This window comes from Pan paniscus, chromosome 4, assembly GCF_029289425.2.
Source record: "Pan paniscus chromosome 4, NHGRI_mPanPan1-v2.0_pri, whole genome shotgun sequence".
Lineage (NCBI taxonomy): Eukaryota > Metazoa > Chordata > Mammalia > Primates > Hominidae > Pan > Pan paniscus.
Window position 1 is genome coordinate 10,855,454 of NC_073253.2, and position 22,692 is coordinate 10,878,145.

The 22,692-nt window shown below is 48.2% G+C and overlaps 1 protein-coding gene across 1 annotated transcript in view; it reads left to right on the top strand.

Annotated features, from left to right (window-relative positions):
• ANKRD33B (ankyrin repeat domain 33B) overlaps positions 1–22,692 on the top strand; it is a 93,502-nt gene that overhangs the window by 49,721 nt on the left and 21,089 nt on the right. Inside the window, exon 2 of the mRNA XM_034959736.3 lies at positions 5,508–5,637. Coding sequence (XP_034815627.1) covers positions 5,508–5,637 — 130 coding nt within the window. The remainder of the gene's footprint in view (positions 1–5,507; positions 5,638–22,692) is intronic.

Here is a 22,692-nt window from a genome sequence, read left to right on the forward strand (position 1 = left end):
ACTTGCCTAAAATAGTTTACCCAGTGTTAGCAGGGGCTCATGGCAGCCTTTTAGAAATATAGTAGCTCTTTAGAGGCCAGAATTCTTGCATTCATTCATAAAGCCACATAGACATCTCTCCCGACCTATTGCTGGTGTTATTATGGGGTTTTATAGAAATGGAGTTTTAAGTATCTGAAATGTACTCTCTTTGTTCTTGGAATTTTTTCTCACACTCGAGCATGGTAACATCCTTTTTCTTCTGGGGCATCAGGATGATGGCTCCCCTACTGTGGTACCATAGGCCCCACGTGGCTCTGGGGCTCCCTGGGCCTCTGGTGCTTCAGTCTCTCCCCTGGCTGTCGTGGGCTCCCGCTTCTTCTTCTGCAGACTGTGCTGGGCCTCACGCAGCATCCGGCCCTCCTTTTTCCTTCAGACAGCTCTTGTTTGCATTTGTTTATAGTGGTTATTGTAAAACTATTTCTTAATGAGGATGTTATTTTTTTTTTTTTTTTTTTGAGACAGAGTCTTGCTCTGTTGCCCAGGCTGGAGTGCAGTGGCACGATCTTGGCTCACTGCAAGCTCCGCCTCCCGGGTTCATGCCATTCTCCTACCTCAGCCTCCTGAGTAGCTAGGACTACAGGCGCCTGCTACCACGCCCAGCTAATTTTTTTTTGTATTTTTTTAGTAGAGATGGGGTTTCACCGTGTTAGCCAGGAGAGGATGTTATTAATATAAACATTGTGTTTGCTTACTTTTTTCAATGTTAATTAAAATGATATAATTTCCTCATGAATACAGCTTTGTTTTACATAAGAATTCTAACTGCACAGAATCATATGGGGTGGCTCACGCCTGTAATCCCAGCACTTTGGGAGGCCAAGGAGGGCAGATCACAAAGTCACGAGATTGAAAACATCCTGGCCAATATGGTGAAACCTCCATCTCTACTAAAAATACAAAAATTGGCTGGGCATGGTGGCATGCGCCTGTAGTCCCAGCTACTTAGGAAGCTGAGGCAGGAGAATTGCTTGAACCCGGGAGGTGGAGGTTGCAGTGAGCCGAGATCGTGTCAGTGCCCTCCAGCCTGGTGACAGAGACAGACTCCATCTCAAAAAAAAAAAAAAAAAAAGTGAAAGTAGTTCTTCCAAAATGTTCCTTCCCCACCCCACCAACCCTGGATTAGTCAGGGGTCTCCAAAGAAATCTGTGTGTGTGTGTGTGTGTGTGTGTGTGTGTGTATAAACATATACGTAGAGAAGGAGAGAGATTTGAGGAACTGGCGTGTGTGATTGTAGGGGCTGGCAAGTTCAAAACTTTTCCATGAAAAGTTCAAGATCTGGGTAAGAGTTGCAGTTTGACTCCGAAGGCAGCGCTGCCGGTCAAGTTTCTTCTTTCCAGGGTGTGGGGAGGCCAGCCTATTTTCTCTTAAGGTCTTCAACTGATTGGATGAGGCCCACTCACATGACGGAGGGCATCTACTTTACTCAAAGTCTGTTGATTTAAATATCAGTCTCATTTAAAGAATACCTTCACAGAAATAGCTAGAATAATGTTTGACCAAATACCTAGGTACTGTGGCCTAGCCAAGTTGATACATGAAATTAACCATCACACACCTCCCATTCATCTTCCTTCTGTTCTTAATATTTTGGTGTGGTTCTTCTAGATGCTGTCTCACTGTCTTGCCCAGGCTGGTCTCAAACTCCTGGCCTCAAGTGGTCTTCCCACCTTGGCCTCCTAAAGTGCTGGAATTATAGACATGAGCCACTGCACCTGGCCTCATTTAATTTGTTAATATAATAAGTGATGTTCTGGCTGGGTGCCATGGCTCACACCTGTAATCCCAACACTTTGGGAGGCTGAGGTGGGTGGATCATTCGAGGTCAGGAGTTTGAGACCAGCCTGGCCAACATGGTAAAACCCTGTCCCTACTAAAAATACAAAAATTAGCCGGGCTTGGTGGCAGGCACCTGTAGTCCTAGCTACTCGGGAGTCTGAGGCAGGAGAATTGCTTGAACCCAGGAGGCAGAGGTTGCAGTGAGCCAAGATCACACCACTGCATTCCAGCCTGGGCAACAGAGCAAAACTCCATCTCAAAAAAAAAAAAAAGTGATGTTCTTAGGTTTCTAAATGTTATATCAGCCTTCCCAAGGTGGCTGTCAGCAGGTGCCTGCTGCACATTTTGGGAAGTTTTACCTTAGGAAGCTGGAGGAGTGTGGTGGGGAGAAGGAGGTGCTATTAGTCCAGAGCAGAACCCTTCACTGGTTGAGGTGAGAAGGAGGGAAGAGTAGGGTGGTCCTGAAACAGATCTAATTCAGGAGCCAGATACTTCCGGAACCCTGAGAGTGTCTCTCTTGTATCCACCTAGGGAAGGCATTCCTTTTAACCTGAGCCCTTTAAGTGCAGGTTGGATATCAGGGTTGGCAAAGGCAGATGCCATCTGGGACCTTCCTGAAGAGCAGGTTAGCATATTCCAGGCTGGAATATGCTAAAAGCTTTCAAAATACCTATTTTCTTTAATCCAGAAATCCGGCTTCTAACAATGTCTCCTGAGAAAACAAGAAACAAAATACACAAAGCCTTAGCTCTAGGGGTTTTCATTGCAGGTTTTACTCATGAGAAAGAAAGTGAGAAACAGATCATCTGAGTATCCAAGAATAGGGATTTGTTAAATAATGACAATTCTACCCCACATAGAATAGGATAGTCTGTATCTACCAGGAATTTTGACACAGAGTTACTTTTATTGATGTGAAGATATTGCTGATATAGTCCTAACTAAGACATATAGCAAATGGTCCTGTTTTAGTTTAAAGAAAAATGTGTGCATATGTGTGTGTCTGGTCTATAACTCTTTTTCTTCTCTTTAATTTTTGGATCTTTTTCTGCAATAAATATGAATTACTTGTGTAATTATATGCAAAGGAAGATGTTACATTATGTTCAATATGTTTTATTTATAAGTCAGGAAATTGTAGAATACTAGAGCAATATCTCCATCCAAAGAAGTTAAAAATGATTTTTGGGTGCTCCCTGGTGGGATGACAAGTTTTCCGGCACATTTATGCAAAAGCAGGTGGGTAGGTTAGCTGGGAGAATGGAGGTGGTGGTGGCAGCGAACTCTTAGTTCCCAAAGAGGCTGAAAACCTCAGTGGCTTTTAAGTAGAGCCTGCCTGCAGCCCACTCTTTTCTATTTAAAATTAGATTATTGTGAAACATTTCACCATATAGATGGAATGACCTATTTCAAAGGGTGCTTAAGCTAGATTATATTAAAGAGGCTTTACCATAGTCAACAGTTATTGAGTTGATTATGCTGTGGTATGGATGTCAGTGTTAGAAAATCAATGGTATTCTGTAGAACTTTAAACGTGAATATTTGTGATTTAATATTCTTCTGCGGGGCAACTAGGAGCCTTATTGAGATAAGTGGGCAGGGCTACTCGAGTCCTCTTGTTGTTCCATGAAAAATTATATTCTTACTAAAAATTGGCCGGGTATGTTGGCTCACGCCTGTAATCCCAGCACTTTGGGAGACTGAGGTGGGTAGATCACGAGGTCAGGAGTTCGAGACCACCCTGACCAACATGATGAAACTCTGTCTGTACTAAAAATACAAAATTAGCCGGGCGTGGTGGCACATGACTGTAATCCCAGTTACTTGAGAGACTGAGGCAGGAGAATCGCTTGAACCCAGGAGGTGGAGGTTGCAATGAGCTGAAATCGCACCATTGCACTCTAGCCTGGGCAACAAGAGTGCAACTCTGTCTCAAAAAAAAAAAAAAAAATCTGGTGAAAATTGGGCTGGGCCACTGTGGAGTTGCTCTCAATATAAATTTTGTGCCTCTCATGCAGTGGTGGTGTGACTGGCAGTGCCAAGAGTGACACTTGATTGCCTGGTCATTAGCTCCTACCCTGGGTTGAATTTTAGCATCTCACTGTATCTACGTCTGTGAGGCAGTGAGCCTCACACCTGAGTCTACACTGTTTTCCTTTGTTACGAGGTCTCTTCGTCAACTTGGGTTGCTGCAACAAAGCACCGTAGACTGGGTACTTATTCAGAATGGAAGTTTATTCCTCACAGTTCTAGAGTCCAAGATCTTTTACAGAGTGGAAATTTATTTCTCACAGTTCTGGAGGCTGGAAGCCCAGGATCAGGGCGCTAGCATGGTGGGGTTCTGGCCCGGGCCCTCTTCCAGGATGCAGACTGCAGACTTCTCTCTGTGTCCTTACATGGAGGAAAAAGGCACAAGAGAGCTCTTGAGGTCCTTTTTATAGGACACTAATCCCATTCATGAGGGCTCCACCCTCGTGATCTAATCACCCCACCAAAGCCCCACTTCCTGCGCCATTCCACTGGGAGCTAGGATTTTAACATTTGGTAATACTTAATTAATAGATCTACAAAATCAACTATCAGTGTATGTATCCAGCTTGGTTCTCTCTCCACGACTCCACGCTGCCATTCATCTCTACCTGACGTCACCACTGGGTTGTCCAGAGACAGTCTCCTACAGTACACTGAAGTCTGCATGCCATCTGTCCCCACGCCCGCTCTGTCCCACATCCTGTCCCTTTCATTTGATGGCAACTGCATCCTCTCAGCTGCTAGGGCCGAAACTCTGGGGTCATCCTGGACTCTTTTTCTATTCAACCTCACCTCCATTCTAACAGCAAATCTTCCTTTCCAGAATCCAAATTCGCCTCCCCAGCTGCTGCCCCCACCCTGGTGTGACACCATCCTCGCCTGCCTGGCCCCACAGTGGTCTCCCATCAGCCCCCTTCCTCCACCCCGTTCTTCTAGAGCCTGTTTCCCACCCAGCAGCCAGAGTGGATGCAGACGATTGGCAGCCGATGGCTCAGGACACTCCCCCTACTCAGGGGGTCCCCAGGGCCCTGTCCACGGTCTCTGAGACCTCCTGTTGCCTCCTGGACCCTCTTCTTCTCACTCACTCTGCTCTAGCCCTGCCGGCCAGTGGGCTGCTCCCTGGATGCACCAGGCACAGTCCTGAGTTGGGGCCCTTGCTTGAGCTGTTTCCTCTACTGGGTCATTTCCCCGCTCTGTATCCCTGTGGCCCACTGCCTTGCCTCTTTCACACACGGACCCCAACATCACCTCTGCCAAGCCCAGCCTGACCACTCTATTCCCTAGAGAGCTGCACCCGCCCTGCACACACCTTTTTTACCCCATCGCCGTCTGCCTTGCTCTGTCGTTTATTTCTCTACGAGCCCCATAGTTGGTGTGTTTCCCTCCCTGGAGAAAGCACACCCCAGGAGGGCTGAGACCTTAGCAGTTCACTGATGTTTTCACGTCTAGGCCCTCACTCGAGTCAGTGCTCAACACACATTTGAGAAGGATCGAGCGGCTGGCTCACTCTAAACCATCTCTGAGAATTGGGACTCCAGGTCCCTGTCATTGCCTTGTCCAGCCCCCTGGAGGGTAGTGGGTGCCCCTCGGGGTCCCCAGTGCTGACCCACCATGCTCCGACTCTGCCCCTCTGACCCGCTTCCCCTCTTCATTTCTAGACCGGCCTTATTGTCGCCTGCTACCACGGCTTTGTGGATACCGTGGTGGCCTTAGCAGAGTGTCCCCACGTTGACGTCAACTGGCAGGACAGCGAGGGGAACACAGCCCTAATCACAGCTGCACAGGCAGGTAAGAGCTGGCTTTCCCCTTTCCTCTCAGAGCCGTGGCCAGAGCACCGCCGCCGGGCAGCCCGGGCTCCCGGTGCGATGCAGTCAGGATGGAAATGATCAGAGACCATGTCCTGCTACCAAGGGGTGCCAGGGAAGGGCTGATCGCTGTGACCACACGCTATGCATTTACCCACTTGTTCAGAATTCAGTATGGGCAGATCAAGCTCCGATACTGCCCAAAGTTTTTGAATATGAATCTGTACCAGAAAGCCACCCTTGTGACCGCTTCACCTGAAGCCTCACACTCCATCCTGCTCCCGAAGACTGGGGGTGGCACGAGGCTGGCAGACCCACCAGTGGAAGAGACACAATCATGTGTCTCAGTGATAGTTAATCATGAAAGTAGACACATGTAGAAGGTGACTTTGCACTTCACCTGTAGAGTTAAAGAAACGCCAGGAACTGTTTCTGAGAGCTGTTAGAGTATCCGTGTAACAAGCTGAGATGAAGTCAGTGGGAGCATCTTGTGAGCGGGTATCCAAGCATGTGGCCCTCAGCCCATCAGCCATCAAGAGGACGGTGCTTATGTCAATATTGCCAAGTGCATTGCGACTCTCCTGCTTTGGAACTGTATCCAGACATTTTTTTGAGGACAGACATGAAACCTATGCTTGCCTCTTCATAATCACACTTCATTTGGAACAGTGGTCTTGACCAGGTTTATCACTGACCCCCTTTCACATTTCTTGGCCTCCAAAGATTCGGTCTGTTTCATCGGTCAAGTTCTCAGTTGCAAGCAAAGAAGCTGCCTGCGGCTGAGCCAGGAAGAACAGGCGCTTGTGTGTTGAAGGAAGGAGGGGAAGCTTACACGGTTGTCGGGTTGTTGAGAATCCCACTCAGGGCCTGGAAACTGGAGGAAGTGCCTCCGACCACACTGTATGTTGATTCTGGTTGGGAAATGGCTGTTGCTGTCACCAAAAGGAGACCTCCTTGTCCCTTGTTGCTTCACAAGCCCCTGGACCAAAGCCACCCTGGGTGGATCTGATGGGTGGGGGGCTAGGGAGGCTGGAAAAACCAGTGTTTGACAGTTTCATCCCCCGTGGTGGGAGTGGTCTGGGCACCCCACTTTTCAACCAAGACGAATAGAGTGAGGGAACTCTTCAAACTTAGAAAGGGCCAGGGGCTGTGCTAACATGTGTTCACCTCCTCAGGTTTCGAAGCGTGAGGCACCACTTCCATGGAGGCTTCCAGGCTTTGAATACCTAGCAAGAGTGTGAAAGGGCTTTGTAAGGCATTCAGTGATTCGTTTCCTTTCGTGGGCCAGCTGCCATGTCAGGGACCAAGGATACGGAAGTGCAGGGTAGCCCCGTCCTTGAGTAATTCTGCAGCTCATGGGACAGAAACACACGAAGCCCAGCACCATCTGTCTGCCGGAGCTCGGTGCTGTGGGATGAGAACACTCTATCTAGCCTGAAGTTCATGATAAGGTCTTGCAAGAAGGGGATTTGAGCTGGGGCTGAGAGGGAGCAGGGCAGTTCTCAGGAATGGCGAGTCTTAGGGACAGTGTAGGTGGGCATGGCTGTAGGATGGCGTGTGTCTAGGAGAGATGAGGGAAGGATGGGGACCAGACCATTAAGGGTCTAAGCCCAATGCAAGGGAATGTATTTCAGTAGCGTGAGGCTGCGTGAGTGGTGACAGGGGTGAGAGGATCCCAGGGGCGTAGCAGAGGGCTCAGAGCACAGGGAAGGGCCGGGAGCTGTGTGGCTGGAAACACGGTTGGCGGTGGTGGTGATGCGGGCCATGGAGGAGAGCTGGGGGTCTAGGATGGCTTTGGGCTTTGGGACAGGGGATAACACCAACTGCAAAGGGCATATAAGTAAAAGAAGATGAATGGGAGGAACATTGGTTTTGAGCTGGCTATCATGACTTTGAAATGCTCTGAGACCTCTAAGTAAAGAGGTCTCCATGGCAAGTCAGGAAGAGATGGAGCTCCAAAATCTGGTCCCTGCTAGAAATACAGATGAGGGACAGGTGTTGCTGGTGAGAGCTGGGACAAGGATTAGGTCATGACAATATGAGAATGTACGATAAGAGGGGATTTCTTTTCTTACTGATCTGCCAGAGCTCTTTGTGCGTTAGAGATAATAGCTGTGCTTTGATACCCATGAGGTGCTTTCCAAAGTCTTGCCTGTTTGCAGGTGTTTTGATTTTATATTCACCCATGATTGTTTCTTCAGAGTCAGGAGCACATCATATATTTTTGGCAAGAATATGGCATTGGCCGTGATATGTCCTTGGTGTGTCCTATCAGGAGCACATACTGCCAGTTTGTCCTGGTGTGGTTGATGCTAAATTTGATGAACTGCTTACATTTCTCCATTTTAAAGGCAGATATTTCCCCTCTGTAATTAATAAGTAATCTGCAAAGTGATACTTAGAGATTGTATGAATATCCTGTTTCCCCACCAGTTTTTGCCATTGATAATCCTTTTCTGAATCATTTATTTTACACTTATTATCTGATATTTTTCTATAAAGAAGAGCTTTCCTTTAGCCCCACCCTTTTTTTGGTACCATTACTCATTTTTTAAAAATCTCGTGTGTTCTACTTCAATAACGCCTTTGTTCTTTTCAGTGCTGAAGTTATCCCAAACCCAGCCAGTTGGTAACCCTGAAGATGGCTCAGTGTCCTTTTGTCATATTTCTGTCAGTTTTGAGTATTTTCTTGATTTATGGCACACCAAAGTGTTCCACATTCTCCCTGGACTTCCCCAGTCCCTGTCTGTAACCAGCTGTATCTTCAAGGAATGATAGTTCTTTTTTTAGTGAGGAATGGTATTTAGAAACCAAAATCTGGGCTCTAGCTGTGCTCATTCACACTAAATGTTATTGCTTCTAGGCATTTCAGTGAGCAGAGTTAGAAAAAAAAATATTTAAAATATAAGGATACCTCCAATCCAAATGCAACACCATAGTGTTCCTCCTCTTCACCCTTTCCATATGCTTCCCCCATTCTTTGTCGGCAAGAAACCTGGTTTGCAGCAATCACAATGCATTTACCCATTTTCCTGTCCTACGACAAATGTGCACAAAGTGGTGATACTAAAGGATAATTTTCAAAAGCTTAAAAATTTGACTCTTAGGTGGATAGAAAGTGAAAACTCATTAATTAGTGATGGGCTAGTAATTAGTTAAGGCCAGTTCAAAGGAAATTTGAAGAACAGGCACATAGAGGCAATCACAAATGCTGAAATACATCTGCTAATAGATGCAAAACTGGTTAATATCCTATAAGGCAATAGAATATAATGTTGTGGGTTATCTTTTCTATAAGGTGATGTTATGGACTGAATGTTTATGTCCTCCCCCTCAAATTCATATGTTGAAACCCCAACTCCCAATGTGATGCATTAGAAGGTGGGGATTTGGGGAAGTAATTAAGTTTAGATGAGATCATGAGAGTAGGGCCACCATGATGGGATTCCTTATAAGAAGAGGAAGAGACCAGAGCTCGCTCCTTCCCCACCATGTGAGGACACAGTGAGAAGACAGCTGCCTGCAAACAGGAGGAGGAGCCTCATCAGCAAAGGAATCTGTTGGTGCCTTGTTCTTGAACTTCACAGTCTCCAGAACTGTGAGAAATAAATGTCTATTGTTTAAGCCACCTAGTCTATGGTATTTTGTTATAGCAGCCTGAGCTATAACAGGAAGTAAATTATATCTCTACCAGATACAATGCAATTGCCTTGCTGTGGACAATCAGTTTTACAGCTTAACTTCTACCCCTGTAGAGTTGTGGAGCAGCCTAGGAACTGAATACTGCCAGAGGGTCCCCTGGACAGCACCCAGAACCCAGCATCCAGCACCAGCACTTCCCTGGAGGGAAAAGAGACCCAGTCACCTCATTAGCTCAGTTTCCAGCTATGAACAGTTTTTTTTTAACCAAAGAGTCAGAAATTAGAATACCACCACTGCTACCAGCATCAGACCTAAGTAAAAGCCCATATTTCTTTGTGGTTGTTTTCTTCCAACATATTCTACCAAAAGTTATTGGTCTTATAGCGCCATATTCAAAAACGCAGTTAAATTTTTTTAACTTTATGCAGTCTCTCCAGATTTCATATTGCTTCCCTTTCCACAAATGCTTATGTTTTTCACTGAGTCAGTGACCTATTGAATTTTTCTAAGAATATGGATTGTTACAATTTGAAAAATGTTCTTTTGCTTCTTGCAATAAACCAATTTCATTTTTTAAATTGTTTCCTAGGCACTAGACAACCGGGGAGCAATCGATCTATTTCAGATGAAGATGCTGCCCTGAAACCTGTAGCCCAGCCCCTTCTTTTTGAATCTCACTGTCTTTACAGTGATCCAGGGTTGTTTTTTGTTTTTGCTTTTTTTTTTTCTGGCTTGCTCATTCTTCTGCAGGGACTGTGCTCATCCTTCTCTGGTTTATTTTAAGTCAAGGATGACACAGGTCCTCTTGGAGATTGGAGGGCTCTCTGGCAAAGGAAGAAGGAAAGGGCTCCAGCTGATTTCCATCCAGGCTCAGCGCCCAGCAGCCTGGGGCGTGGTGGGAAGAACTCGGGGCCAGGTGCAGGCCCCGCAGCCACTCCCCTCCTGGGCTGTGTAGTTTTACTTCCAAGTTGAGTGTGGCATGGGAGCCTGTAACAACCAAGGAGGAGCCCCCACCCTTTGCCTGGTGGGACCTCAGGGGGAAGGTGGCCTCGGGAGCTTAGTGCCCTCCCTGGCCTCATGTGCCTGGGGTGTTGAAAAATGGCATCAGTGGGTCTCAAAGCATCCCCATAGACCACCTCTCCTTTTCTGCCCTTCTATCTGTGGGGCATTGCCGGAATTTTGCAGAGTTCACTGAATTAGGTATAATACCCCATCCTCCTCATCAACAGAGGCCTGTCCCTGCCATCTTCCTTAAGGAACAGAAATTGGGTGGTATCCCTCGATGGTTCTAGTCACACTCCTGGCTTCTCTCTGTTGCCTTTGGTCACAGATGGTGTCTTCATCTGCTCAGGCTGTGATAAAGGAAATAAGCAGCTCTCTGGGGCCTCTTTTGTGAGGGCACTAATCCCACCACGAGGACCCCTCCCTCAGGACCTAATCACCTCCCAAAGCCACCTGCTGTAGTGTCATCCTGGAGGCAGGATTTTCGCACAGGAATTTCGGAGGACAGAAACATTCAGACTGTGGCAGGTGGGAAGCTGGATAGGAGGGAAGATTCCTATGTTCTCAGCTCTCTTGGGAGCTGGCCCACCTAGGGGTAGCCTTGCTGCCAGACAGAGCTGGAGTCCAAGTCAGGTAGCAGGATCGGGTGGCCGGGGTATGTACCAGGGTCTGGGCTATCCTGAGGGCAGCATCACAGCTGGAAACCTGCCTGGGTGGACAGGAGGAGGCGGGCAGAGGCCTCAGCCATTATCCTGCTTCCTCCTCTTGGCCTGGCTGATGTTCTTGGAGGCTGATTTTAAAATACAATACACAGTGTTTGGGGGGAAAATAACCCCACATGAGCAAGGAAATTACAGGTGAATATCTCTTCCACCTCACTGTCAGCCCTCTCTTAAGTCTGCTCTCTGGAGATAACTGTTGTTAATGATTTGATGCCTAGATGGGTTTACTCTGCCTTTTCAATTTAAATAAAATCATTATTATAATGTATTTTTTCTTTACTTCTTGTTTTCTTTCTTTCTTTCCTTTTTTTTTTTTTTTTTTTGAGTCTGAGTCTTGCTCTATTGCCCAGGCTGGGGTGCAGTGGCACAATCTCAGCTCTCTACAACCTCTATTTCCCAGGTTCAAGCGATTCTCTTGCCTCAGCCTCCCGAGTAGCTGGGATTATAGGCGCCAGTCACCGTGCCCAGCTACTTTTTGTATTTTCAGCAGAGGTGGGGTTTCACCATATAGGCCAGACTGGTTTCGAACTCCTGACCTCAGGTGATCCGCCCACCTTGGCCTCCCAAAGTGCTGGAATTACAGGCGTGAGCCACTGGGCCTGGCCTTTTTTTTCTTTTTTACTGGCTTTTGTTATCTTCCCCTATTTACTGATTTGCTTGAGCTCTCTGTGGCCGCCACTGTGTGCACCCACCCTCTGGCCTGGGCTCTGATCCCTGGACACCCAACCTAGGCCGCTGCCTGAGGCTTTGGGACTGAATTGTTGAGGCTGCATAGGGAGGCAGAGGGGAGAGGGACTTTACACCATTTAAACAAACACAGATTAAAAAGCTTCCTTGTGTGTGTCTTAATTGCCTCAATGTGCCGAAGAGATTTTCCCTAATTTCTTTCTGAACCTCCAGGGGCTGCCCCTGTCCCCATGGGCATAGTTGCCTTAGACACTGGCTCCCAACCTTGCGCCTCCGGCGTCAGCATCACCTGGGCTGGCTCATGTGAGCATTAACACAGATCTGGTGGAAACACAGACTGCCAGGCCCTGCCCCTGGAGTCTTTCTTTGAATAGGCCTGGGGTGGGGCCCAAGAATGAGCAGATCAACAGGTTTCCTGGTGAGGCTGATGCCACTGGCCCAGGGACCCCACATTGAGGATGGAGAACTTTGAGGATTTTATGCCTGATGACGGCAAAGGACCCCTCTCAGTGGGCACTGAAGACCAGCAGAGTCACAGACCCCACGAGAGATGTTGTCAGACAGACACAGAGGCATCACGGAATTAAAGTGAAAATGAGGAAGGCAGGTGAGCATGTGTTCATGAGTTTCCTGTGCTGTTTTGCCAAAGAGGCTGTTTAGGCCCAATCAGGTGATGTCCCATTTTAATCAATTTCATAACCAGTTTTATTTCTTTGATGATTTGTTAATTTCAAAAGCTGTCCATGCATATGTGCTTACAGCCAAAAATGACTACAAAAGTATTATCAGGGAGGAAGAAAAAGATCCCTTCTCTGTCTTCCAAATATTCCAGCTCCCTTATCAGCACTCAGGAGTCACCTCTTCAGACCTCATTCAGTCCTTTCCAAACACACACGTATGTATGTGCGCTTTGTATTCACATGACTGGGCTAGTGCTGTTGAGACTGTGTTTTTAGTGGTTTTGTTCACGTGGTTATTAATCTAGAAGCTCCTGCTGCGTCGGTGTCCCTGAGCCCTGCCAGGCGCTCGTAGCCCTGCCTTCCTGCACGGGGATGTGTGGCTCATGCCCGGTTCCCCACCAAGACTTCAAGTTTGAGAGGCTGCGTTCTGACTGGCCTTCACTCACTGTGGTGGACCCGGCTCTTAGGCCAGTCCTTGAACATGAAGTACTTGCTTCTTAAATATTTGTTGGAAAAGAGGATATTGTGTAAAATGCATGAACCGTGGTATACTTAGCTGTCCCAGTTACTGGACAGGTGGGCTTTTGAGTTAATCAACGGCAGCAAGGCTGTAGTGAAGTCTTTGGATCTGGGGTGCATCTCTGAGGACAGCGTGTTAGGATCCTGGCAGGAAGCATGTTGAGTGACAGGTGGGCTCAGAGGGCTGAACAGAGGAGTTGATGAGAGCCTGTCAATTACGGGGGGAAGGGTAGAGTTAAGGGAACCAACATTGAAAGGATTAAGGGGAGGGACTCCACAGAGAGTGACCCAGGCCAAGAAGCTGGAACCCGAGAGGCAGCCTCGGCCTAGAACCCCAGCCAGGGGCCGGAGTGGGAGGCAGGGCCAGATATCCCGCTCCTTCCACCCTGGTCCCCTGCTGAGCCAACCCAGAAACCTCACTGGGGCGGAAACTGGGCAGGTGCTGTTGCTGCAGGTCAGCTTCCTAGGCCGAAAGCAGGGCAAGGAAGAGGAGAAGCAATGTGCAGACACACTCTTAGAACAGAATTGCTTCAGCAAGGGCTGTGCCTGTTTTAAGTGTATGCAGCTGCCAAGTGGTCTTTAGAAAGCTGTGGTGATTTCTCCTTTCCCCTGAGTGTCCAAGAGTGTTCTTGCCAGCCCTGGCTGAGATCAGTCTTTTCAGTATTTCCCTACTCAAAATGAACCAAAACTCTGGTTTTCAGTTGTATTTCCCCAGCTCTCTTTTGAGCCTAGTACCTGTTAGGATGCTTTTGGCTTCAACCACAAGGACACTGCCTTCTCTTGCAACACAAGACATCTGCGGGCGATGTTGCAGGGTTGCTTCACTGAGTAGCTGGGTGATGCTGGGACCTAGAGCCACTTCTCAGAAATACATTCGCTTTTTCCTTCATGGTCCCAAGGTGGCCCCAGCTGCTAGAAGCGCCACGGCTTCATGTTGCAACACTCAGGGACATCAAGGAAGAGGAGCAAATCCCTGTCGGCGTTTCCCTTTATAAGACAGGAAAACATTTCCAGAAGGCTCCAGCAGAGTATCGTTGCCATCTCACCAACCAGGGTTGCGTCACAAGCCCGTGCCAAACCAGTGATAGAGGATGGCTTGTGTAGACAGCAGTCGCACTAAGCAGAATCAGCATTGTGAAGCACAATCTTAAAGCAACCATATGTTTATATTATTTGCTATGGCAACTGGGTTGGTTGTCTGAGAGTTGGAAGCTCTGGGTTTCTGGAGGACACAGCATTTATGAGTACGAATTCGGATGCAAATGCCTTCATCTGCCTTTTGAGTGTTCTCTAAAAAGTCTAATTTCCTCGGCTATTTAATGCACAATAAAAATACAGCCAAATCTGTACTAGGTCTGTAAATGGAGAGAACGTATGAAAATAAATCCTCATGTAATCCCTAAGTCTCATTTAGCCAGTCATTTCAACTTTCACCACCACTCCACTAACAAAAATAAGATAACCAAAGAAAGGAACAAGAAGTCCCATGGATAGAGTTGTGTGTTTATTTCTGTTTCCTTGTTGTGCTTTAACAGAATAGCATGGACGTGGTGAAGTGAGGAAACGCCAGGGGTCTCTTTGAGCTGGTGATGGGATACAGCACGTGAAGCTTGTTTTGGGTATAAGGAACCTCTGATGTGTGCTTGCAACTTGTTATTTCTTGCATTTAATTGTAAAATTCTGAAGGCTATGTGCTGAGAGCCAGCCTGGCAGGATGCTGCCCGGGGATGGGGACAGAACGGGAGGGATTCTCAGGGGCAGCTGTGGGTTTGGGCTGCGGGGGAGCCCTGGTTCCTGAGCTGAATCAGGGAGAGTCCCAGTTCAGAGGAGAATTTATGACTTGGTCAGAACCCAGGAACAACGCCTCTTCATGTTATTTATCTTATTTTATTAGCAGTGCACATGATCACGATCTTAGTGTGATCTCATTGTGATGTTCATGTTGTTTTGAAGTGCTTCCTTTTTTCTCAGTTTATACCGTTTCAAATAAGAGAGTAGAACTTGGCGAGTCTCGGTTTCCCAGCGTTGCCTTATCTTCCTGTGAGCTTTTCTGAGCTCTTCTGATTGGCCATGGCAGCGCCACACCCCTGCCCGCTGACCAGCCAGGAGGGCTCCTCAGCCAGCTTGGGGCTTACCTGGCTCCTCCTTCAGACCCCTGCCTGCCCTGCAAAGAGCAGGGATGCTTCCCTCCCCTACTAACCCTGCCCCTCCATCTGCATGGTAAATGCCTTATGCTAAGAATTCCTGGAGTCTGTTCATGCTGCGTGGCGGGTATGATGTCATATTTCCAAAGCCGACAGCACCCTCTACTGGCCTGGTCTGGAGAACTGCAGTTTGAGTGCCTTGAGTCAGTCAATCTTAGACAACCCAGTTCTGTAACATTTTCCCATTTTTAGAGCAGTTTGTGTTTATTGCCTGTTTTTTTAGATGGGGTTTTGCTCTTGTTGCCCAGGCTGGAGTGCAATGATGTGATCTTGGCTCACTGCAATCTCCGCCTCCCGGGTTCAAGTGATTCTCCTGCCTCAGCCTCCTGAGTAGCTGGGATTACAGGTGCCTGCCACTACACCCGGCCAATTTTTTGTATTTTTAGTAGAGACGGGGTTTCACCATGTTGGCCAGGCTGGTATCAAACTCCTGATCTCAGGTCATCCACCCACTTCGGCCTCCCAAAGTGCTGGGATTACAGGCGTGAGCCATTGCGCTTGGCCAGCCCAGCTAATTTTTATTTTTTGAGATGGGATCTTGCCATGTTGCCCAGGCTTGTATCTAACTCCTAAGCTCAAGTGATCCTCTAGCCTCAGCCTCCCTGGCCTCTTCGGGCCTTGGCCTCTCTGCTGGGATTACAGGCACGAGCCACCTTGCCCACCCTGATACTTTCAATAAATAAACTTTTCCCAAAGGAGTGGTAGGAATGTTTCAGCCTTTTCATCTAATGCATATTTATTGAGCACCCCAGAGCATGCAGTCAGTTGGAAGTTTTAAGCATGTGAGCTGGGTAACGAGGGCTGTGGCGGCTGTGGGAACCCATATATGCATGGGAACGTGGACGATGAGACACCGTGGGTTAAGGGGCACCAGGGAAGACCTGGAGTTGGAAGGGATGGCTCATCAGGTCACCAAGTAAAAAGAGGAGGCAGAATATTCCAGGTAGAGGGACTCCTTGTGCAGAGGCCACTAGATTAGAGGAAGTGTGGCTCATGAGTGAATTACACGGAATGCTGGCTGTTTGACCATAAAGTGGATTGGGAGGGCATTGGCAGTGAGAGCTGAGGGTGAAGAGGTAAAAACCAGCTCATTGAAGAGTTGAGACCTCATCTAAAGAGCAGAGCCCATGGAGAGTTTCGGATGAGTAGTGGGGATGGTCAGAGGCCCCTGTTGGTGTCACCGTGCTGCTGGTGTGGAGAATGAATGGGGGCAGAAGTGGGACAAAGGAGGCTAGTCAGGACAGGAGCTGTGGCCCCATGGGGATGTGGTAGCCCAGGTCAGGGATGGAGAAACAAGGACAGCTTTAGGAAATTTAAAATTTTTTTTGTAGAGATGAGGTCTTGCCATGCTGCCTATGCTGGTCTCAAATTCCTGTGCTCAAGTGATGTCAGAGGTGCAGTTGGCAGAATGTGGTGATTGCTTGGGTGAGGGAGGATGTGGAGGGCTTGAGACTGAGTCCAGCCATCTGGCTTGGGTGATGGGGTGACTGGTGGTGTTCATCACTGAATAAGGGATGTGGGAGAGGAGTAGCTTCGGAGGAAAGATGTTTTGGGTTTGATGCATTGAGTTTGTAGGATACCCATGATGAAATACTCAGTAGACAGATACTCAGGTAAAAAACTGAAGAAAAGAGATAGAACTGGAAAGAGTTGATGTGGAAGCTTTAGAGCTGAAACTTGGATCCACAGGAGCGTATAGGATCACCAAAGGAGAGTGTATGAGATAAGGAGGGGGCTTAGCAGGCAGCTGAGGAACAGCAGCATTTCAGGAAGGAGAGAACAGGAGCTCAGAATGTTGAGAAGGCGGAAAATCAGAAGGGTGAGCATCTGCATGTCCATGGAAAGAGCGTGTTTCAGAAAGGATGAAAGAGACAAGTGAGTGGGAAATGCTGGGGAGATGTTGAATGTGATGAGAACTGACAAATCACCATGGAGTCTCATTGTAAGAAGGTCACTGGGGACTGCTGGGGGTGGTTTCAGCAAAGTCAGAGAGTGTCATTAGCAACAGTGATAGTAGATGGATCTGGAATTGGACTGAAGCGGAGTTGAATGGTTGATGGAGGGTGGCAGGAACATGAAGACAGGCCCACAGGGGTTGCTGTGAGTCACATATGCTTTTAAGATGAGAGACCCTTGAGCATGCATGTCAGCTAGTTATTGCTGTGTAACAAACAACTCCCATGCTCTGGGATGTTTTTATTGCTTATGCATCTGTGGATGGGCTGGGGATCCGTTGATCTAAACTGTCCTTGCTCAAGTCTGTGGGCAAGTCGGGGACCTGTTCTTGGGCACTTTGGCTGGGGCAGCTCTGCTGCATGCATTACTCATCCTCTTCCTGGGAGCAGTGAGCCAGCCTGGGCATGTTCTTCCTGGGGAGACAGCTGAGGCACAAATATGCATGAAAGTCTGGATAAGTACATTTCAACCTTCTGCTTCCATCACGCCTGCAAACATCCCATCGGCCAAGGTTCCACTAGACAGAGAACTGGGAAGTCACTTAACAAAGGGCAGTGTGAAGAAGATGGGCCATTAGTGCATTGTAGGAACTAAGGGCCTTCTGAAGGTTCACTGAAATCAACTTGCAAAAGGCAGGTGAATAAGAGAAGAGGCATACAAAAGAGGCCATGTTCCCATAACATGCGTACATGGGAGCCTTCGGAATGAAAACCCAAAAATGCAGGAGGAATTTTCCATTTTTCTGCTTAGGTTCAACAAAGTGTGGACAGTTATGTAGAAATATAGTTGGACAGGCCAGGCGCGGTGGCTCATGCCTAGAATCCCAGCACTTTGGGAGGCTGAGGCAGGAGAATGGCTTGAACCCAGGAGGCGGAGGTTGCAGTGAGCCAAGATTGCGCCACTGCACTCCAGCCTAGGTGACAGAGTGAGACTGTGTCAAAAAAAAAAAAGAAGAAGAAGAAATATAATGCTAATAAATAGACTGAGTGGGGAAACCCCACAGGCCTGCCTGTCTCCTCGATTCTTCTAGGTTTCTCTGAGCAGCACTCCTTCCTTCTGGGAGTGACTCTCCCTGGAACGGGGGTCTTATGACCTACAGTCAGACATGGCAAGTCAGATAATTTCTTTATGTTAGGGCAGTATTTTTAGGTTTTAGGGAACCTTTAGGCTGGCTTTAGGGAAAAGGGGTTCTGGTTTCAAAGATCTGCCTTGGGGAAGAGGGATTCCAGTTTGGATGGCTGGCCTCAGGGAAGAAGGGACTGAGAGATGGGAGGGCAGGAGGGCAGAGAGAAACCTTTGCTTCTGAGGCCTTCACTGTGGGGTATTGCTTTCTGAGCCCCAACAGCATTCTGAGGGAAGTGGGTCTGCAAGGAATGAGAGGTTGACGAGAAACAGGAGGGATCTGATAAATATTCCACAGCAGTGGGCAGGGAGTGGCTGTCAAGCACAGGAGGGGAAGAGCAGAGATAAGCCTTCTTCAGCAAGAGGAGAATCCTCTGCGTTTTCAATAGGAAATGTGAACTGAGGGCTGACGAGGTTCATAAACTTGGAAAGAAGAGCTTTCTTCTCATAAAGGGTTGCAGCCTGCAGGGTGGCTATTGTGGCAGGGAAGCAGCGCCTCCGGCCAGAAGCCAGAAACAGACCCTTCCAGGGGCAGAAGAACAAGACAGAAGAACAATGCATGCTGAAGGAGGTGGCTCAATACACATATTCCGTAAGCTATGGGAGAAGCATTGAATATCGATGAGAGGAGAAACACGCACGTGTGCAATCAAGCTCCGTGCCTCTCCCTGGGACCTGTGTTCAAAAAGCAACAGCGTTAGCATGATCTGAGGGTGGAGTCAAACCTGACTCAAAAGGTGAAGCAGAGGACATGAAAACCCTCACTGCGCGTCCTCTGTGGACCTGCCGGACGCACTCCGAAGCCATGGCCAGTGTCTCTCATGAGGACGGAATGCTGGTCGGTTGTTTCATCCAAATTGCAGAACGGCGGGGCAGCATCAGGCGGTTGGTTTATATCAGTGGAGGAGTCTTTAGAACGGGCTGGTTTCTGTTTAGACTTAGGAAAGAAAGCCTCACGGTTAGCAAGGAATGGGTATAACGAGGCGCATCGCCCTTCCATCCTGTCATAGCCAGGACTCAGTTTTCAAGGGTTCTCTGGGGTCCCCTTGGGCAGGAGGGGGTCGGTTCAGTCCGTTGGATGGCTCAGGATTTCACTTTTCCTTCTCGGAGGCCCGTGAATGTGGGCAGTGTGGGGGGCGATGGGGGAAAGCCGAGGGACTTCCCTTCTGGTGGTTTCTGTTCCCTCTGTGAACTTGAAGATGAGTCATCCAGGACAGGGGTTTGCGTGAGGTCGGTGACTTCCATGTGAAAAGTTTAACATTTTCCCCATGGGGCCTGGGGAAGAGTCAACCGGGAAGCACAGGAGCACTGCTGGGGCAGGCTGAGAAGCCGGTCGGGCCCGGGTGGTGTGGGTGTCCACCTCTCTGTGTCCCCCAACGAAGGCGCCTTCGCATCCATGCAGAGCGGAACCAGGGGTGCGGCGGGGCCAGGCGTCATTTCCAGCTTTCCTCTTTTGCATACCACAGACCTGTCCATCCACTCATTTAGGAGCTCTCTGAATCAAGCACTCCTCTCCCTCCTCCTGCCTGGTTTTGGGGGCTGGGCTCCATCTCTGCCTCCTGAATGCTCCCGTGGCCTCCTGGTGAGCTCCCCACCACTGGGAGAGCCTCAGGTCCAGGGTGGAGAGGCCCCACACCAGGCCGCACAGCCAGCTGTGAATCATCGTCCTGACCTTGCACTCTTTTTGAATGGCTCTGTGCTAGTTTCCCCTTTTTTATTTTTATTTTTATTTATGTATTTATTTTGAGACAGTGTCTTGCTCTGTTGCCCAGGCTGGAGTACAGTGGCATGATCTCTGCTCACTGCAACCTCCTCCTCCTGGTTTCAAGTGATTCTCCTGCCTCAGCCTCCCGAGTAGCTGGGATTACAGGCACCCGCCACCACTCCCAGCTAATTTTTGTATTTTTAGTAGAGATGGGGTTTCCCCATGTTGGCCAGGCTGGTCTTCAACTCCTGACCTCAGGTAATCCACCCCCCTCGGCCTCCCAAAGTGCTAGGATTACAGGCGTGAGCCACCATGCCCAGCCAGTTCTCCTCTTTTTTTTTTTTTTTTTTTGAGATGGGGTCTTGCTCTGTCACCAGACTGGAGTACAGTGGTGCGATCTTGGCTCACCGCAACTTCCACCTCCTGGGTTCAAGCGATTCTCCTGCCTCAGCCTCCGGAGTAACTGGGACTACAGGTGCACACCACCATGCCCAGCTAATTTTTGTATTTTTAGTAGAGATGGGGTTTCACCATGTTGGCCAGGATGGTTTGATCTCTTGGCCACATGATCCACCCGCCTCGGCCTCCCAGAGTGCTGGGATTACAGGCGTGCGCCACTGTGCCAAGCCTATCTCCTCTTTTTTTAAAATAAACTTTTGATTTGAGAATAGTTTATGCTTACAGAGAAACCACAAACGCTGTACAGAGAATGCCTGTGTGCCTCACACTGGTTCCCTCTGTTGTTAAGATCTGACGTCCGTGAAGCGCTGAACACAATGAATGGACCCATGTCAATTCACCATTATTAACTGAAGTCTGTTCTTTATTCGGATTTCCTCAGCGTTTCCCGGATTTCCTTTTTCTGTTGCAGGATCGCATGTGGCATTTAGCACTCATGGCTCCTCAGGCTCCTCTTGGCTGTGAGCTTCTCAGACTTCTCTTGTTTTTCATGACCTCGACAGTTTTGAGGAGGACTGGTCAGGTACATTGCAGAACGTTCCTTAATTTGGACGTGCCTGATGCTTTTCTTGTGATGAGACTGGAGTTATGAGTTTTTGGAGGAAGACGCCCGATAAAGGGCTGATGGGCCTTGGTCACCTGGCTGAGGTCATGTTAGCAGGTTTCTCCACTGGGAGGTTCTCTCCCTCCTCCCCCGTTTCCGTGTAATAGTCTTTCACAGGAAGTCAGTGCACGCAGCCCGTGGGTTAAGGAGGGGGGAACACGTTCTAGCCCCTTGAGAGTGGAGTGCCTGCCTGGATTATTCAGAATTTTTCTTCCAGATTTTTCTATTCTGCTGGGCACCTTTTACACAGATTGTCTCCTGTAATTTTCACAAATGGGAGGTTGATATTATCCCTCATTTTACAGATATGGAAAAGCTGACTTCCAAAAGACACCCAGATTCTGAGTGGCAGGCCTGGGCCTTGAACCTGGCTGTTCTCAGAGCCAGCTCTCTTCAGTACTGAGCTCATTGTCTACACGGTGTTCCAGTGACGCGATTTCATTCAAATTCACTTCCTCCCTGGGTCACTTGTGACCCTCTCTTAACAGGGTAGGGCTTATTGGGGGAGAGGGGGTGTTCTGGGGTTCTCTAGGTGAACCTACCCTTTAAAAGGGCTTCTCTGAGGATTTCAGGAACCAAGTCCGATTCCATAATGTCCAAGTTGGACTGGGCTCAAACTAGATTTTTTTTTTTTTTTTTTTTTTTTTTTTTTTTTTTTTTTTTGAGACAGGGTCTCACTCTGTCGTCCAGGCTGGAGTTCAGTGGCGTGATCTCAGCTCACTGCAACCTCCACCTCCTGGGTTCAAGCAATGCTCCTGCCTCAACCTCCTGAGTAGCTGAGAATATAGGCATGCACCAGCACACCCAGCTAATTTTTGTATTTTTAGTAGAGACAGGCACTATGTTGCCCAGGCCGGTCTCGAACTCCTGGCCTCAAGTGATCTGCCTGCCTTGGCCTCCCAAAGTGCTGGGATTACAGGAGTGAGCCACTGCACCTGGCCTCAAACTAGATTTCAATATGGCATGTATTTGGGTTCCCTTGTGCAAGGAAGGCTGTGTGTCTCATATATGTAAAGAAAAGGAAAGCTCCTTTTGGTTACTCATCATGGTTTTTAAAGAAGAAAGGTTAATACTTATACATTCTTAGAAGTATTGGGTCCACCTTTGATTTCCATTGAATGGGGTCATCTGTGTGATGAGAGGTATTTTTCTGCCATCCTGGGAAAACCCGTGGGAAGCAGGGCGTGATTTCTTGGATCATCGAAAGCTCAGGCCTGTAGTCAGAACAAGTTGACTGCATGTTGGTTTTTCTGGACTCAACATAATACGCAGAACAGATCTATATAATGGGTGGTTTGCTCTGTGGACTTTCAGTTTTTCCTCTTTCCACCTGTTCAAAGTGCTGAGGATATATCAGTGCAAAGGAACATCCTGCAGAAGATTGTGACGGACACGCTATTTCACAGTTTAAAGAAATGGCTCCAAAGGAATTGCAATTCGTTTTACTATGCCCCTGGTTAAATCTAACTGACAGGTGCCGCCAAGCATTTAACTGGACCATAAACCAAACTGAGATCAAAGGATTCCCCCACCTTCCCATACCACCCAGTTGAGAGTAATTCAGCAGCTCTGGGTACCTGACAGCTGGCCTTAGCCCCTCCCCACACATAGTAAAGGACGAGGGAGAGCAATGTGGTGTAAATGAGTCAAAAAAGCACCAGCGACTGGCTGTGAGTCACGCAGCGAGGGGATCGTACCCTTTGTTTCCTGCTTATAACCTGAACACTGTTAGACTC